The following is a 19,098-nucleotide window of genomic DNA, read 5'->3' as shown; positions in this document are numbered from 1 at the left end:
CAGAGCTGAGCCAGCAACGTGACTCCAACTTACCCCTCAGTTGAACTGAATCTTTGTCATTTATCTAAATCCCAGAAATCAATTACAGCACGCTAGGTGCCATAGTGACGGATTTTATTTTCTCCATCCACCTCAAGGCACTGGCACAAGGCCTCTCCTGGCACTGAGGATTAGAGATTAAGCAGAGGTAGACAATTCTTTGGGTCAACGTATTGTGAATATTAGTGACTGCACATTTCTGTTTAAAAAGATGTTAGGTTTATCTTGTAAATAAACCTAACATCTAGCAAAAAGTAGAAGGAAAGGTGAATATACTTGCGTTTAAGGAGGAGAATCTTAGACAGAAAATCACATCAAATATGGGCCATAAGGAGCCTTAATCCCTCGTGCCTACTATCTCAATCTTTTATCCGAGACCTCTGCTGACCATTTGCTTATGGCCAGCTTTTATTGAAGGACCAGAGGACCACAAGCGAATGGCAGAGGTGGACAAAGGTGGGGGCAAGGAAACAAATTAACATAGAATGCAGGAAGGCTTCAAACCCAAAAAACAAGCCTGAGAGGATCATTCTAATATAATCACTGTGTGTGCTGTAAGAAAGTAAATTTAAATTATTATTACATTTGTGCACAATTCAATAATGCAGATTACTTGCTCCTCTAGAAAAGAGAGCAATACGACACCATGAAAAATGTATCACTTTTTTTGTTTTCGTTTCAAAGATTAACCATGATGGTTTCTGTCTGGGTTATTTGGAAAATACATCTAACAGCTAGCAATAAAATACACAGGATATTAATGGAGTTCTTTCTGATTGAGTCTCAAACCCACTGTAGTCAGGCTACGACCGCCATTTATTATCTTTTATTATTGAGGGACCAAGACAGGACAAGGAAAGACAGAGGCTGATGAGGGCAAAGGTGAGGGCAGGCAAGTAAATTAACATAGAATACATGAAGGTTCAAATGCCAAGATAAGGGAGCCTGGCAAGAAAAATCAAAAAAGATACCCAATCTGATGATAAACTATATCTAGTGTAACGAAAGCCTAAAAATCAAATGTTTCCACATTATTCCGACAGTTTTTAAAGTGGTTTGGTTAGATTTTGGTAGTTACTTCCATGCTACATTATATTCTAGGTTTTTTTTTTTACCTCACCAAAAGTTTTCTAGGTACAGCTGCTTCTATCAGTCTGAGAAGTAATGTATTGATTGAGCTTTTACTGTGCGTACTGGTCTTTAGACAACGGTTCTTAAATTTTTTACACTAAGTACAACCTAAAATATATGTAGTTTTCCACATATACCACTATCGTGACAACATTCAACTACAGTAGAGTAGAAAGACCAAGTGTCTATTTGGAAAAAGTCAGTCTGTTCAAAAATCTCCAAGCTGTGGAACATTACAGACCACACGTACTGACATGACAAAGCTAGTTTAGACACTTACCTAAAATCAAATACAAAAGATTGCACTAAATTGTATCTAAATACAATTTTATAATGTTGGGAATAATTCTTTCACATACCACTAGAGATCCTGACTAGATAGTAACGAAGCTTTGATCAGAGAAAAAAAAAGGCCTCTGTCTCACAGGATCTCATTCTCCGGGGATTTCTTTATCATCATTTAGATTAGTGAGGCCTTATCAAAATTACGTTAGTACAGTTATAACCAGTTTTACTGCCACACTCAATTGATGCTGTTAACACATAACTGACACCTCATTCTATTTACGTCTGCTATCAGTTCCCCAGAAGTGATGAGCATAACTATACAGTACATGTCTGTACACATTGGCCTGAATGTTCCCTTGTTATCACTACATTGTTATCGTAAATGCCAGAAGAAGCACAGAGTACATATTGTGTATTGAAACCAAAAAAGGAACCTGATTTTCTTTTTTTTTAATCTCTCACTTCTCACTGTGAACCTAAAATTACATCATCTAAATCAATAAAAGAACAGGTGCCTTGAACTTTTCTTTCATGTTCTTTTCTGACATTTTGCATCAGAATTCAACCTAAAGAAGAAAAATCCACGTAAATCGGAGAGAATAAGAACAAAGTAAATGCGTGCCATTGCGCATGCTTGACGAAGCACATTGTGGTAAGAAGGTCACGTTTCAGTCTTGTGCTTGGTGTTTTCTTAGGTTGAATACACTTGGAAGAATAGATTTAGCATTTAAAACATTATCAAATTGTGGAAGTCAAGGCAGATTTGTCATTTGACTAACTCCTTGCACATTCCTTTGCATTTTTGCTTCATTTGTGAGTGATGGTTGAATTGCCTGCATAAATCTGAATGGGACCTGAAATGTTAAAAATGGCAGTGAAAGTAAACACGGATTATTTGGTCTAGGCATAAAAGCATAGAATAATATATAAAATAATTACATATAATAACAATGAATATTTAAGTACATGATTTTTAGCCTGAAGGCAGATGTTTGCGTGTTGCATTAGAGGCAGCTGGACTCAAATACAGGCACAAAAGCTAATTACTGGCACTCTTTTTTATCACTTCCATGTATGGATTCATTTTTTTTCAGCATGTAAATTAGAACCAAACCAACATCGCCATACTAGCAATTTATGGTCTTCATTGTCTTTGATAGCATTGACATTTGCAAATGACTTCACATGTCACATGGCACATTTAGTAGGTCTCTAGAAGCAAAGCAAATATAATTTTACAATGGGACTCAATGATAATGGAGTCCAGTCTAAGGTCATTAGATAATGCTGTGGTCTCAACTTGAACCTTATTCTAACACAATTCCACTTATAATAATCACATGACACTCGTAGGTAGAAGACAAACGTGATTGCTGTAGACCAAGGGTGTCAGACTCGGGTTGGTTCGCGGGCCGCGTTAACGTCAACTCAATTTCATGTGGGCCGGACCATTTTAGATGTAATATTTAGATTTTTTTTAATATAAATGATTAAATGAACTGGATTAAAAACCCTGAATATTCAGTTTTTTATAGATCTAAAACAATGTTTATTTTAGCTTTAAAAAATATATATTTTTAGACTTTACAAAATTATTTTTGAACTAAAAACACAGAAAAAATGGATTAAAAAATTATTATTGATTTAAAAGGGGGAAAATCAGGAAATTTAATATACATCTATACTCTTCATTTTAATTTGATCCTAAAACATGATTTACTTTCCCGGGCCACACAAAATGATGCGGTGGGCCAGATTTGGCCCCCGGGCCGCCACTTTGACACTATTGTAGACAAATCCTCCATATTTCAGTTTCTGAAATCTTATTGGTGTTATGTTGTTGAACGTAGATATAGATGAGAGCAAGGAAAAAAGTAAATGGGGGGAAAACATCATTTATTTGAACTTAACTGAGAAAACAACAAACATGTTTGTACAAAGGCAGAAAAGAAAATGTCAAAGCCCAAATGAAAAAGATAACGCATAAAAACACAATTACATTTTCATGATTGACAGATGGTGGTTACCTATTTTAGTATGTTGAAATTTGAAAGATGAATTTTAGGTGAATGACATTGTTGCAGATGTAACAGCTAATCAAAAATGAAGTATACTATTTGCTTTTGCAGCAAAAATAGAACCTGCAATGCAAGATTGACTCACAAACTATGATTTGTTGATTCCACCCTTCTGCCATGTTGGCGTGCAGACGGCAGGTCTTAGTTTTCTGTCATTACTGCAGACATTTCTTCTAGTTATAAATGTACTTTCTTCTATATATCTGAGGCCATCTGTCTTTTCCTCTTGTAGGAATAGTAGGTAAAAAAGAAAAGACTGGCATCCCAGGGGGTTGCGTGTCTATCTCGGTGCTTTCACAAATTGTCTTTTTTTTCTCCATTTGATCGGTGGATAACATCTGGCAATTTTGGAGCCATATTGTGGATTTTTTGAAGAATATTTATCTTTTTATTTTTTTCCTGCAGGGTCCTGATGAAGAGGAAAATCTGCTCCAACCTGACCTATCCCTTTCCCAACAGCTCACGCAACATAGCTTCGTCCAGGAACATTTTCAGGCACAGTACAAGTAAGTGGTCATATTGTTTTTTGATGTTACGAATACAACTATTACATTTCTGTCTGCCGTATGATACACGAATGGTACTAATGAATATTATTATTATACGAAACACTGTCAGTATTTATCATGTTGTCTGTGTATGGCAATGAATGGTTACGTTACGTGTGCATATAATTCTAGTTAGTTTTTAACATGTCAAGATGTCCTGATTTTAAAATAACCATCACGAAACTGTTCAAATCTCATTATAATTGTATAATGACAATAAGAGCATTCAATTCGGTACACGGTCGATTGGTCGCCGGTCTTTTGGTCGACGATCTTTTGGTCGCCGATCTTTTGGTCGCCGGTCTTTTGGTCGCCCGGAAGGTGATTGATAATTACCATTTAAATCGTTGCTCAAATTCCCTAAATACAAACTGTGTATTACTATTTAGTCATACTTAATGCCCTAGTAATTATGAGGCTAAAGAAAAGCTCCAAATTTCCCGGACTTTTATTGTTTTTTGTTGGAGAACTTGTTAAGACCCTGATTGACATAGCTTCTTAAAGGGACAACGCATGTACATACAAACTCTTATACACTCACACGTCGGCTCAGTGAAACTGCTCATGGCCATTGTTGGCTTTTATTAATGCATAGACCGTGTTGTTTTACCTTGTTTTGTCGCCGGTCGATTGGTCGCCGGTCTTTTGGTCGCCCAGACCGCGACAACAGGCGACCAAAAGACCGGCGACCAATCGACCGCAGACGTTCAATTCAATTATCATCTTACTATTCCTCTCATGTATATGTCCAATTATGAATAACTTTGAGTTTACATATCTTTGATCATTAATATGACGATAGTAACCTTTGAGTAACCTTAAATATGCAAATTGCACTACTTACCATGTATCCCTCTTTCATATACACCAAGCTGATACTAAAGCAAGCGAAGGGTGTCGTGGAAGATAACAGAGGTTTCACCTTTTTAAAAAGTGCCACCTCAGACTGAACTTGCTCTAATCTTGTTTACAAAGCTGCCAATTCCTTGCAACGTTGTCAGCTCGCTGGGATTGACGAAAAATACTGCTCGTAGTATGCGCATTGTAATTCCCTTTCGAAAATGCTTGAACTATTTGCTTTGGACATGAATAATATTACAGCTTGCAAGATAATGCATAGGTTGATTCACTTTCGTCATGGAGGTTTACTCAACGAAAGGGTCAGACGTTTACCACAGGCTGAATGCAGGCGCACATGCCTTTGAGACAAATACTCTGAAAACTGGGATTAGGTGGGTATTTCTTGACTCCTGTCTCTCTAATTTCCTCTGAAGTCCTCGGGCCTCAGATCTTCCACAGGAAAGCTTTACTGGGGGGTGTCTGACGCAATGCAATATTGAGAATTGATGGAGCTGTTTGTCACTGGAGTTACACAAACTTGACTGCAATTGATGGAGATAGACGGACAATCCATTTAAACTGGAAGGGGTGGCAGCAAATGAACAAATGTTTTAATGCTGTCAGCCTTTCCAGTTCGGATAGAGTGGATTTCTCCTCAGGACAAACCCATTGAAATTCACAGAAGAAGGATAGAAAGAGCGGCGTTTGACGATTATAATTGTCAAAGACAAAGAGAATTTTAGTATAAACTGAACTATATTCTGATTTGATTATTTTACAGACAAGGGAGGAAATTCTGTGGCTACTACTTTTTTTTTAACTTTAATTAATATGCTTCTAGGTGCTTCCAATTGTCGATGGGACTTTTCGGCGAGATAGCAAATGTTGCCCCACGTGACCTGAAGAGGCAGTTTGGCGCAATTGGTGCTTAGAGTTTATGGGCCCAGTAGATGATCTGTTTTATTACAGGCATATTGTGACTTCCTCTGGTGAATTATGTTGTCCATATTTAGTTTTAATGGCCTGTCTATTTCACAGCTTTGGCATCGTGAACATTTTTCAAAAGGCTAAGTTTAAGAAAAAAGGAATTTGCTTCTTCATTGATGAGTGTTGTTATTATTCCATTCAAACTATTCGAACTATTAATTTTTTTAGTCTTATGGGGACCTTTCATTTTGATATAATGCTTCCTAAGGAAGGACGAATGAAAGTCTACAATACTTGGAGTTCGGCTACATCTACAAGAGGAAAGATACATCCTTCGACCTTTGCACGCTCACTCCATTAGCCCATCACTGAACATCACCTCTCCCTTTTTAAAGCTTTTCTCCTTTTAAGTGTTTTCGAACTGTGCCGAGCCCATCCATGTTTTAGTGCGGCCTGAGTGTGATTTGCATGCACAGAGCGCAACGGCCCCTCGCTGTTTCCTGGCGAGGATCAGACATCCGTAGGGCAGCCATTCCACTCTGCCAAGAGGGAATGATCCAGTGTGAGCCAGTGTCAGCTGGGCGTTCTTCAATAGAGCTTTATTCACCCCACATTTTTCACATCCATCCAATGAGAAAGGACAAAACAACTCATCAGCTCATCTACTTTGCAACCATGTTTTTTTTAACCGCAAATAGAGAATTTTACGTTTGAACTACTGTCATTTTTGGACTATAAACCGCCACTTTTATTTCTCCAAGTGAACCCTGCAGCTTTAGTAAGGGAGAGGCCTATTTATTGATTTGTTTTGGGGGCAAACGGGCTTCCAGCTTTTCCTGTTAAAAATAAAAATCAACATTTCTGTCCACTCCATGAATTTCACCATTTTGGACTGTGTACTAAGTCTTTACCGGCTAGCTCGAGTGTTCGTAGAAAAGTTACAACACCACTCTTGAGTTCCAATGTGTATTTGCACATGCTCGCAGTATATTAATTAAATGTCATAATAATTGTATAATGCATATTGTTTAAATCTCATTATACTTGTATAATGACAATAAAAGCATTCAATTTAATTCAATTCTCAAACCAATCTCTATTTGTGCGAAAACTACAGTAGTTATTTTCATGTACATTTTGTACAACTTATTGTCAAGAGAAAACTATTGGTTCCATTGGTTGTTAGACATATTTCAAAAGAATGGATATCCAAAGTGTGCCACAACTGGTTTTAGTTTTACGTGTCTCTATAGTTTCTGACTGCCTCAGAGAACTTCTGAATGAGGATGATCCAACTCAGCCTGTTGATGTTAACAGAATTTTTTAATCACTCAAATTGTACTGTGTAACATACCTTTATCATCATCTTCCATCTTGTGGAAGACCTCCTGTGTGTGGTTCCAGTTTTTGTCCAACTTTTGAGTCTGTATCCGTTTTTGCTACTGCAACCAAAATGGCACCGTTCAAGTGGCAGCCGGTGGCGGTAGCTCCGTCCACTCTTGCTCGTTTCGTGTTTTTGCTGATTTTCTATCTTAATGATTTGATTTGGTGATTCTTAATGATCCCATTTACTTTGATTTGCTTTGCTGTTCTGCAGACTTTGCGACTGTACTGTCTAACTTATAACTATGCCTTTTCCTGCTACTGTCACAATGAAATTTCCCACATACGGAATGAATAAAAGTTATCCAATCCAAGTACAACAAAATTGTGTTCCAGGTACAGCCCGACCAAGACACTTATATCATCCACTCATGGCTTTATCGTTGCTATACGCAGGAAAAGTCATTTAAGTTATCTACATTTCCTTGCACCAATCCCACTGTGGCATTAAATGAGCTTTAGATGCAACGCCGGGAGTGATGCAATATGATGGAAAGGCTGTCTTTCCCATTCTTTCAATCAGATATTAATGTAACTATATTTTGGGGGGCTGGGGTGTTCTTCAAATGTGATGTAATTAAGCCACTTCATTGCTGCCTGACCTAATCAGTGAAACTTGGAGATTGATTTGAAAGTTTAGTTTGAGAAACTAATCTATACATACTTTGTTTTGCACAGATCTTCACTGACATGCCCCCATTGTTTGAAACAGAGCAACACCTTTGACCCTTTCCTTTGCATCTCACTGCCTATTCCTCTTCGCCAGACCAGGTCAGTATTATGATTTTTATATTAGTGATATAATAGTAATTATTGATTACTTTGAGCAGAGTGTCACCAATGTCTTTCAATTTGTTGTTTCTCCGTCGACTTTCAGTGCAGTGTAACTGGATCCAATTGACTTGATGGGTTACTATGGTCTGGAATCTATGCAAACAGAAGGGTCTAAAATAGAAAGCATCTGCAAAAGAGTCCTTTGAAAAAGCAACTCTGTCAGCTAATGACATCCACATTAAGATGCTTGCATAGCTGCAAACAGGCTGACGTAAGCATGTTGTGTAAAACACTGTTTGCGAACAAAGCCTTCCACTTTAACTGAGGTACAATACAGAAATGGCTGTAGACACTAAAGCTCCTTTGGGATCACTAATGGGATGCACTATCGCTACTGATGATGCATTTGGTGTTATCCTGGTGACCAGTCATTTAGATTTTGGTTGTTAATTCATCTAGTGTAATTGTATGTCATTAAAGTATTGTTAGATTATATTTTGGAGTCAACAGTGGCTAAGATTTATTGTACATAGGAATTCGAAGTAAGATTGCGCTTAAATTGTAAATAGTTGTCTGCTCCACTCACTAGTTTAAGAGGAAAAATAAATCATGATCCAAGACATACAGATATGAAAGCCTTTCAAACCTTTTGTTTTTATACTTATACTTATATACTGTGTATATTCTCACTTGGTGAGCCATATATTCATACACGCAGATCATTTTCAAGCAAATATGTCCCGTTCTAAATAACCCAAACACTCAAGTGTCTCATCTGGGTGTTGCATTCTTTGCATAATGGATCAGTTTGTTTACCTAGTATGGCTGCAAATCTATCTTGCATTATGGAGCAGGAATGCTCAGACTGTTGCAAATTGCAAGCTAGTTTTAAAATCTCCATGTCAAAATGAGTGACGAACAATTCTGTTAACCCTGTGAACCTTACAAAGAGAGGTGAGGAGTAACTGTTGCCCAACCTTGTTATCTTGAAAAAGATTCGTAAAAAGGGTGGCTATAGAGGTCAGAGCCAAGGGCTCCCTGCCTTTAAAAATGCAATACATTCCATTATTTGGCAGTCATAAAACTTAACTCTTAATGATCCATTATTAATGTTGAAATGTATTGATTTATTCATGACAGTCTTCTTTTGTCCGCCATGTACCATAGAAAAGAGCAGTCTACTTAAACTCAGAGAACTCCAAAAAGAGGTTATGTTGCTGATATTTTTTCTTGACTGTATATGTCGCTTTTGGCAGGCCCTTGTGTGTGACTCTGGTATTCAGCACCAAAGGACAAAGGTATCTGCGGGTCGGACTGGCCGTGCCTCTGTTTGGCTCAGTCGCCTGCTTGAGGAGGATGGTGGCTGACGAAGGCAACATTTCCCCAGATCAGGTAAACATAAGTCTGATGTGTCTTCGTTCTTTTAGATTAGGGATTCCCAAACAAGTCCAGAAAGGGGCCGTAGTGAATGCAGGTTTTTGATCCAACTGTCCAGCATGGACTCTTTAACCAATGTGGTTGACTGCAATCAAATGAAAGCACTTTAAGACACTAGATTGGTGAAAATGTATCCTCTTAATGAAAATGTGCAGCCCCTGAGGACCGATTTGGACACTCCTGTTTTAGATTTGCATAGTATTAAAACCTTAAGTGCCATAACAGGAAAGAAAAAAAGTACATTTTGAAGTTTCCTTAGATCAAGGGTTTAAGTCTAAAGTTTGAGGAGTTTGCATGTTCCATACGTGTGTGGGTGTTCTATGGGTACTCTGGTTTTGTCCCACATTACAAAAATATACATGCTAGGTTGAACACTCTAAATCAAGGGTGTCAGACTCGGGTTGGTTCGCGGGCTAACGTCAACTCGATTTCATGTTGGCCGGACCATTTTAGATATATTTCGATTTTTTTTAAATAAATGGATTAAATGAACTGGATTAAAGGCCCTGAATATTCAGTTTTTTATAGATCTAAAACAATGTTTATTTTAGCTTTTATATATATATATATATATATATATATATATATTTAGATTTTACAAAATGATTTTTGAACTAAAAACAAAGAAAATATGGATTAAAAAAATAGCAATTATCGATTTAAAAGGGAGAAAATCAGGAAATTTACTATACATCTATACTCTTCATTTTAATTTGATCCTAAAACAGAAAGTCGGCACTCATGATTTACTTTCCCGGGCCACACAAAATGATGTGGCGGGCCAGATTTGGCCCCCGGACCGCCACTTTGACACCTGTGCTCTAAATTATCCCTTGGTATGAGTGTGTGTGCCAGTGATTGTTTTTTTTCTCTCATTGTACCCTGCGACTGGTTGGCAATCAATTCAGGATGTCACCCACCTGGTGCCTGTATTTAACTGGGATAGGCTCCAGCACCCCTGTGACCCTCGTGGGGATAATAGGTCATGGAAAATTAATAAAAGAAAAAAGTTTCTTGGGTGTATCGGGTGGATATTGTTAGTGTACAAACTGCAAACTGACTGACAAATATTATTTCGAATAACTATTAGCATTTTTAAGTAAATCAACAAATGTTTTTCCATTTTCTGAACCGCTTATCCTCACAAGGATCCCGGAGCCTTACCCAGCTAATTTGTCAGTTTAAAAAAAAGATCCCTGAATAAATTTCCTGCTCTATCTCTTACTCTATAGGTGATCCTGACTGAGGTCTACTCCACTGGGTTCCAACGCTCCTTCTTTGATGAAGACGATCTAACCAGTATAGCAGAAAATGATGTAATCTATGCCTTCCAAGCTCCGCCCCTCTACATCAGAGGCGGCTCTGCACGAACATCAGGTGAGCTCCTGTTTGGAAATGTAGCATGAGGTTGTAACAAGCTTGAGGTATTTGAAGTCCATATTTTGATGTTTGCTGGTTTCATTACTTGCTTTATAGTTTAAGCAAACAGTCAGTTTTTTCCTTTTGTATTCTTAATGAAACCCGTAGGGAGTGCACTTTACTACGGGGGGGCCTTGAGGAGCACATTGAAAAGTATATAGCATCACATTGAGCCCGGTGAATTATGCACAATCCTCTTTTGGTATTATATTTACTTCTCCAATATTTTCACTGCATTCAAACTGTTTCACAGCTAGTAGTTTTGTAAATGTTTTCCTTGTTTTGTGGTGAAAACAACTATAACTTCTATTTTTCAATTAATCACAGGCATGTGGATCGCTGTACAGCGTTAAATTAGAACTGGACTTTAGGATTTTTTTTTACTAGTCATTACAAAAGCAAACACACACAATAACAAAACTTCCTGGTTTATAGATAGTGTGTATTATTTAAATTGCCTTCCAAACAGCCACTTCTTTCCTTTTCTACCATTTCCTCTACCATTCCAAAAACACACACTAACATTACATATATTTTATGTCTGTCCTTATTAAATTATCTTCTCTATTATTAAAAGTTATCTTCACCTCGGTTTTAGTTTTAGCTGAAAGTTACAGTTAAAGTGACAGTTCCAAATACGCACATATTTTTTAACAGTCATTTGCTGTAACCTAACAGTTAAAATGTAGTCATGGTCATTTATTATTATAGTTTGTTAATAATACGATTTTCTCTTATTAAATACATTTTTCGATACAATTTACACTCTTAGAGACAATTCTGGCAGCCAATCCTGCCAGTATTTCGATGTTTGTATGATTTTGTCTTATTGATTTATTTTTCATTCAAGCGTAGATCTTCCTAGTTAAATATAATATGGAAGATAAGTATACATTTTAAGTGGTTTACTTCTTAACTCTTTAGTTGGCATTGAAAATGTCAGGCATCCAATCACATGGCTCTTTTCTTACTTCTGCTGTGAATTCAAATGAATTTATTGTCCAATCTATTAGAACTGAGAGGTCTGGCAGCAAATGCCCTTACCAGTTTAAATGGATTGGACGTCTTATGTTGTCAATGGCAGCCAATGAGTTAATGAAGTAAAAAATCAAGGTTTTGCCTTAACCCATTTACTCCATGTTAAATGTCAAATACATCTTCATCCTATAAATACATTTTGGCCAATCTTATGCTGCCAATCACGTGCCACAGTACCTGCTCTACCAGCATAATGGTGCCTCAGTGCAAAAACATGAAAGCGAGGTCCAACAAGGCATGCTTGAATGAATTTGGAGCAGAAGAACACTTTCGGGATTCAACAGAACAGAGTAAACTCACCAATCTTCTTCTGCATGAATAAGCGGGGAAAAGTTAGCTTCACGTTGTTATAATTCCTGCACCTACTTTATTATTTAGTTCCCGTATCAGTTTACCTTGCCATAGTAATGTACCAAAACATGTTGTCTCTTTAGGTCTCATGCTTTGTGTTGTGTTTGGGGAGCGGAATTCTTCAGAGGAAAGTCAGTTCTAATTATAAATTGACTGTGTGTTCTTCTTCCCGATGGCCGCTCGCCTGAAAGTAGCATGAGAGTGCAAAGCAAGCAATGACCAACTCGCAAATCGCTGATTCCTTCATTTTTTTTGCTTTCCTCCCAGATTTAGAGTCAAACTATGATTTAGCTGTTGGTGTCAAAGTTAAACTGCGATACCACGAAAATAACATCTAAAAATAACAGGATAGAAGTAAGAGAAGACAAGAAACAGATGTGTAGAAACCAAACAGTATTTGACAGCAGGCCATAAAATATTTGATTTAATGAAGTATGAACGCCCGCTCTCTCTGGTGGGTGGCAGTCCCGTGTAAGTCTCAGTGGGACAGCCCAGGAGGTGACCTCAGCATTTTAGAGAACACGTTTCACTGGGCTTTTAAAAGGAGATTTCCTTCATGCATCATTCCTAGAGCTGTCCGGGGTGACATCTCATCGCCCATGATTTCGAGTGAGTGTCATCACAAGTTTGATTCGTGCAACTTTACTGAGCTAGAAAATGCAATTTCTGAAGGAATTCCGTGGGGAAGCTTGTTCGGATGACTCCTGTGGGTCGATTCCTGTTGATTTGGGGGCATTCTCAAGTCACTTCCTGTTCATTTTTAGTCCCTTCCTGTTTATTTTGGGGCCACTTTTATGCTGATTGACGTATAATCTGTTTGGACTCCGGCCCTTGTCAGTCCGAACAGATCGGACTTCTATTGCTGTCTAATTCAGGGAATTAGTTCATTTTTGCGGCAATTATGGATAGCATTCGGTCGATTTTGGGGTATTCCCGGGTCAATTTTCATTCTAAGACACTTAAGGTTGATTTTTTTGGGGAAACTGTATTTTCGGTCCAGGTTGAGGGTATTTAAGAATCCCTTCAGGTTGATTTTGGCCAATTTACGGAAGTTTTTGTCCAAAATTATGACATTTTTGTGGGTGCTGTATGCGTGTACGGGGAATTTTGTCAGATTTTGGCCGATCTGTAAATTTTTGACAAAAAATGATCGCTTTTCTGCGTGTTGTGAATTTTTTTGATATACTTGGAACATTGCAAATTGGTCAGTGTGTGTGGATTGTGCATCCCACCAAAACACAGTAAAGAAAAACATTTTACGTGGGAATCTTTTCTTCGCAAAGCATCCCCGCAATTTCTAGCTGTGCATTCTCATCAGAATTAGAATTTCCAAGGTCAAGACTTGGCAATCAGCATATTCATATTAAAGCTTCGATGGCCTATTTGTAGACTTTGATTAGTTTTGAATAGGTCTTGCCCTTCTTACAGCGCGCAGATTAATGGGCTCGGCACACCCCAATTATTTCCGAGAGGAAGGATATGTGCTAACACAGTTGTTTGCTGCTTGCCTGGCAAAAAATCACACTCATCACAGCCGCGCTGGCATTGATGAATGGCGTGTCTGAAGAACAACAGGCCTTAATAAAACATTGTGGTTTGGGGAGGACTCAGTAACTTTGGCCAATCAATAACTCCTTGTCTTGCCGCGTGATTTATCACAGTCAACTTCGTAGGCGCTGACCCACGTGCTGAGCGCCGAGGTTGTCAAGCGCATGACAAAAATGCAGCTCGACCGGCATCACATTTCACAGGGATATATAAAACTCTTTTTCTGTCACACCCCTTCTAACACAAGGAGGATGATCACCACCTGCATCAGTTAAGGCACAGGTGTCAAAGTGGCGGCCCAGGGGCCAAATCTGGCCCGCCGAATGATTTTGTGCGGCCCGAGAAAGTAAATCATGAGTGCCGACTTTCTGTTTTAGGATCAAATTAAAATGAAGAGTATAGATGTACATTAAATTTCCTGATTTTCCCCCTTTTAAATCAATAATTGTAATTTTTTAATCATTTTTTTCTGTTTTTAGTTCAAAAATCATTTTGTAAAATCGAAAAATATATATAAAAAAAGCTAAAATAAACATTGTTTTAATCTATAAAACACTGAATATTCAGGGGTTTTGATCCAGTTCTTTCAATCCATTTATAAAAAAAATATCTAAATATTATATCTAAAATGGTCCAGCCCACATGAAACCGAGTTGACGTTAATGCGGTCCACGAACCAACCCGAGTCTGACACCCTTGAGTTAAGGGCTCCTGCTGAGAGAGTTCATACCTGCCAGCAGTCCATCTGTTCCATGAATCACACCTCCAAATAGAAAAATACCATCTCATTCATACCAGTCACCTTCCTCACTCACGGTTCACAGTGTTAAATTTCAACTTAGTGCAGTAAATCAATCATTTTACTAGAAGAAATCTGAAGGATTTTCTACGGCATGAGATGTTTTTTTTTTTTAAATGTGTCTCCATGTGTGTTTCTTAAGGATATCATCACAGTCTACCATCTTCTACCTGTGCCACTGGTCCTGAGGGAAAAAGATTACCTACATCTGGGGCACTGTCCTCCGAATTCCTCAACCAGGGGGTCCCTGTAAAGATTTTGCTGTTGGTATGCAATTCAGCGGGAGCAGGCCAACAAACTGTGAGGTGGGTGGGTGCCTTCTTTATTGATTTGAATTGAATTGAATGCTTTTATTGTCAATATACAAGTATAATGAGATGTCAAGCTTTCACCACGTAGTGCACAAATAACAACAACAAAAAGACAATTTTATAATCAATACATAAGGAATAAATAAGTAGTTCACGTGAGATCAGTTGTTATGATCGGGGAGTGGAAGACCCCAAAGCAGGCGAGGGCTGTGAGTCTGGTTCTCGAATCTTTATTAGAATGATCCAAGTGGAAGGCCAGGCGCCTGAGGGGATGGCGTCGCCACGCCGTTAGTCGTATCCGTGGTCGTGGTCGTGGAGGCCGAGGGTAGTCGGAATCCTGGGAGCAAAACAAGAGGTCGTATATCAATGAAGGAAGGCGAGAAAATACAAGAGGGTACCTCACTGTGAGCAGATCAGACGATCCCGCAGCGTGGTCCTGTTCCAGGTGGCCTTAAATACTCCTCACTGGCTAATGACTCACACCTGGCAGCCCTCAAGTCATTAGAGGCAGGGCCTGTGGTTGGGTGGCGGGCGCAACCAGCCACCAATCTCGTCTGGGGCCTGACATCAGTAAAGTGGAGCGGCCTTGTTCCGTCTGAAGTCCAGGATGAGGTCCATGGTTTTGGGTCTATGGACTCAACAACAAAGAAACAAACACATAGATAATCAATACATAGGAATGATAAATCACAAGTAATACAAAGTACCATATTTTGCTGTTTAATATACCCCCCATTTAATATACCCGGGTATATTAAATGGCAGGGGTATATTAAATGGCGCACAAACGGGAAGGTACGATCCACTACGCACTCTTTATGCGGTGACGGGGTGCATCAACGTTTTGCAGACTAAAACTACTTACTGCTCAGATTAAAACTACTTACTGCTGAATAAAGTCTGACTCGGAATTTTAATGGACTTAAGTATCTATAATTATGCCCCCATGAACAACATACAAATCTTGCCAAAAAAGCTGAGTTGCCGTTTAATATACCCGGGTATATTAAACGGTAGGGGTATATTAAATGGCGCACAAACGGGAGGCTCAAAAAAGCAAAAATCATTTAATACACCCGGGTATATTAAACAGCAAAATACGGTAATAGATAAATTAAATGGTCAACATATTAAATAAGGAGTATTCAACATGGGTAAGGGGTACGAAGTGACTAACGTGGCTAGCAATAAGTCTTGATTAGGACCTAGGTGTAGAACTCGTCCTTGAGTCTGTTTGTTTTGGTTTTTTATGCCTTTGTAGCACCTTGCAGAGGCCAGCAGGTTAAAGTGGAAACCGGGATGTGTATTTTCTTTTATAGTGCTTTACTTTTATAACATATCTCAGCTTCCACTTTAGTATTATATCGATTCATATCATGTTTTTCCTCTTACCCCCCTAGTTTAGAAATTTCTTTTGGAAGGAGCGTAGCAGAAATGCCACAAAAGAGTCAAACAGGAAACTAAGTTAATCTCTTGATGGTCTTGAACTAAGCTCTCGTTTTGCTGAACTTGATATGTTGACATCTCATTTAATATCATGGCTACTTTATTTTGTATGTGCACCTTTTAGAGGTGAATTCCTCCCTTAATTTAGATTAAGGTTGATTATTTACTCCTTTCTGGTACGTATACAATCGATTGTTCTATATTGTCAGTAACTGAATGAGCGGAGTTTGGATTTCAGGCACTTTTAAATCTCAACACTGATCTACTTGAGTGATTATTATCATAGAGTTGCTCTCCCTCCTCTGTGAATCTGGGATGCTCGGTCATTTTATATTTAGCTCTACTCTGTGCCAGAAGCACGTCAAGGTCATTTCACCTCCCTGGAAAATAAATGGCTCGCATTCATCTCTCTGCGAGATGAGTTTGAAACCAAATGACTGAGAAATCTAACGTTGGCTCGCTGATTCATCAGACGCTTGTCTCCCTTGTCCAGTTTCCCTCGATCAATAAAGGTGAGCTGGCCACCGCGGCCGTGAGAAAGTCCAATCTCGACCGTGAGAGTCTGACTCATTTGTGTCAGTTTCTCCTTCAAAAATGGCACACTGACATCGATCAAAGCACCCACCCACCGATCTCAGATTCACCAGATGACCGTGGGAGACTTTGCTTTGCCAAAAGGATGACATTGAAGTCACGTGTCTCAAAGTGGCTCACTATGATCATGAAAAGATCACTGAAATGTGAAAATTACTTGGTTTCTCTGTGTGCCCTGTCTAAAAAGTATAATTTTCTCCGACAACATCAATGTTTTATTTAATCTGGTTTGACAATGGCAAGGCCAAGTTATTAATTAAAAGGGGTCAACATATTGAAGCATAGTATTTTTAAGACCCAAACTCTTGCAAGGCTTGCATTTTAATTTAAGCTAATTGGGAACTGATGAGGGTAAAAACAAAGAATTATTTTTCTTTCTGAGAAAAATGATGTCCATATCATAAGTGGATGCCAAGCCCTTGTAGTCCAAAATTTAACATTGTAGTCTTTGACAACCAAAAATGTGATGTCCAAACATGTGGACGCCAGTTCATAGGAAGATATAGGGTTATCCATCTTTTATTTAGTTAGCTTACTAGTTCCTATTTCTTGATAAGGAAGATTAAGTTAATATTTGTTTTATTTATGAATACAAAAGGTCAAAATAACTCTTCAAATGCAATGTTTCTATGTCCTTCAGGGCTTGTATCTTCTTGCACACCTCTCATACATGTGTTTATATGAGTTACTACAAGTTAGCAAACACCACCTTACTTCTCACAACCCTGTCTATATACGCTTCAGTTATAACTACCATGAAAGTTCCTTCCAAAATTACAGTGAGTCATCCTTTGTGAAATGTAAAAATGCCACCAACATAAGGAACATCCCTTTTTATTCATTTTAAAATATTTTTCTTGTCCTTTTTTTAATATAATGTATTTTTACAGTCAAATTTAATCAACCAAAGTCCTTATAGTACCTTGTTTTAACAAAATATATCAAAATGACCTTCAATACTTATTCAACTTTTTCACTCCTGTTGTGAATTCCAATTAGATTATCACTAGTAGACATCCAATCCATTTTAACGGTCCTTCTCATTTTAAACTAATTGAACGACTACCGAAGTCAATGGTAGCTAATGACTTAGGTGACAGTGAATCTGAAATGAAATAATTGGTTTACTTAAAAGTCATCACATCACTTCTAGTTGAACTCGCGTACAAATGATCATATTAATGGAGGTGAAGTGGATGTTGTTTTGTTTCATTGATTCACCCGGAAGTTCCCAAGAGTACATTTACTTTGGGAATAAATAGAATCTTAAAGAAGCTGTTGACTCTCACCACATGATCAAAAATTAAAGTCTCCATCAGATGCATTTGCGAGTCTGGTTAAATTAAGTACGGTGTCATCTTAAAATGCAAATGTCTCCTCTTTCTTTCTTTTTATTTCTTACCACCACTGTATTTATAGGACATGAATATGTAATTTGTTTTTACTCTGTAGCCCACTTTGTTGCCTGCTTACGTGGACTTCTACTAATAAGTCTACTAAAGTAGACAATGAAGGATTACGCCCAATTAATGTATTATAATAAATGTGACATGGGTCCATTATTTTAGAGTGATTGTTTTGCCTCTTCTCATCCAACAATTTATGTGTATTCCATCGTTTGTTTCATCATAAGTTTTATGTAAGCTTAACTAAGTGTTTTTTTCTGTGCTCTACTTTTAGGTTTGGTCCTCCATTCTTAATGAGGGAGGACAGGTCTATTTCCTGGGATCAGCTCCAACAAAGCATTCTGAGCAAGTTATACTACCTGATGATCAATGGGGCTCAAGCACAGGTACTGGAAATATACTTTTAAAAATGGGATAATGAATGCTAATGAATCAGGAGAGGCTCCAGCACCCCGTGCGACCCTTGTGAGGATGAGCATTTCAGAAAATGAATGAATGAATATATAATAATGCTAATTATGTTTCGGTAGGACTCACAGACCCCAAGGGAACATTTGCTAATTTTATCGGACAATTGTCATCTTAATACCATCTCCATATCAACCATTCCAATAAAGTAGTAGTAGTAGTAGTAGTAAAAGTAGTAGTAAAAGTAGTAGTAGTAGTAAAAGTAGAAGTAGTAGTAAAAGTAGTAGTAGTAGTAGTAGTAGAAGTAGTAGTAGTACTAGTAGTAAAAGTAGT

The 19,098-nt window shown here is 38.1% G+C and overlaps 1 protein-coding gene across 3 annotated transcripts in view; it reads left to right on the top strand.

The window, feature by feature from the left end:
• usp43b (ubiquitin specific peptidase 43b) overlaps window positions 1-19,098 on the top strand; it is a 64,196-nt gene that overhangs the window by 32,641 nt on the left and 12,457 nt on the right. For all 3 annotated transcript variants that reach the window (XM_077619656.1, XM_077619657.1, XM_077619658.1), the window contains 6 exons: window positions 3,942-4,042; window positions 7,913-8,005; window positions 9,265-9,400; window positions 10,678-10,822; window positions 14,743-14,905; window positions 18,632-18,743. In XM_077619656.1, coding sequence (XP_077475782.1) covers window positions 3,942-4,042; window positions 7,913-8,005; window positions 9,265-9,400; window positions 10,678-10,822; window positions 14,743-14,905; window positions 18,632-18,743 — 750 coding nt within the window. The remainder of the gene's footprint in view (window positions 1-3,941; window positions 4,043-7,912; window positions 8,006-9,264; window positions 9,401-10,677; window positions 10,823-14,742; window positions 14,906-18,631; window positions 18,744-19,098) is intronic.

Source organism: Stigmatopora argus, chromosome 14, assembly GCF_051989625.1.
Source record: "Stigmatopora argus isolate UIUO_Sarg chromosome 14, RoL_Sarg_1.0, whole genome shotgun sequence".
Lineage (NCBI taxonomy): Eukaryota > Metazoa > Chordata > Actinopteri > Syngnathiformes > Syngnathidae > Stigmatopora > Stigmatopora argus.
The sequence above is the reverse complement of the archived record's forward strand: the minus strand, read 5'-3'. Positions and strand labels throughout refer to the sequence as shown.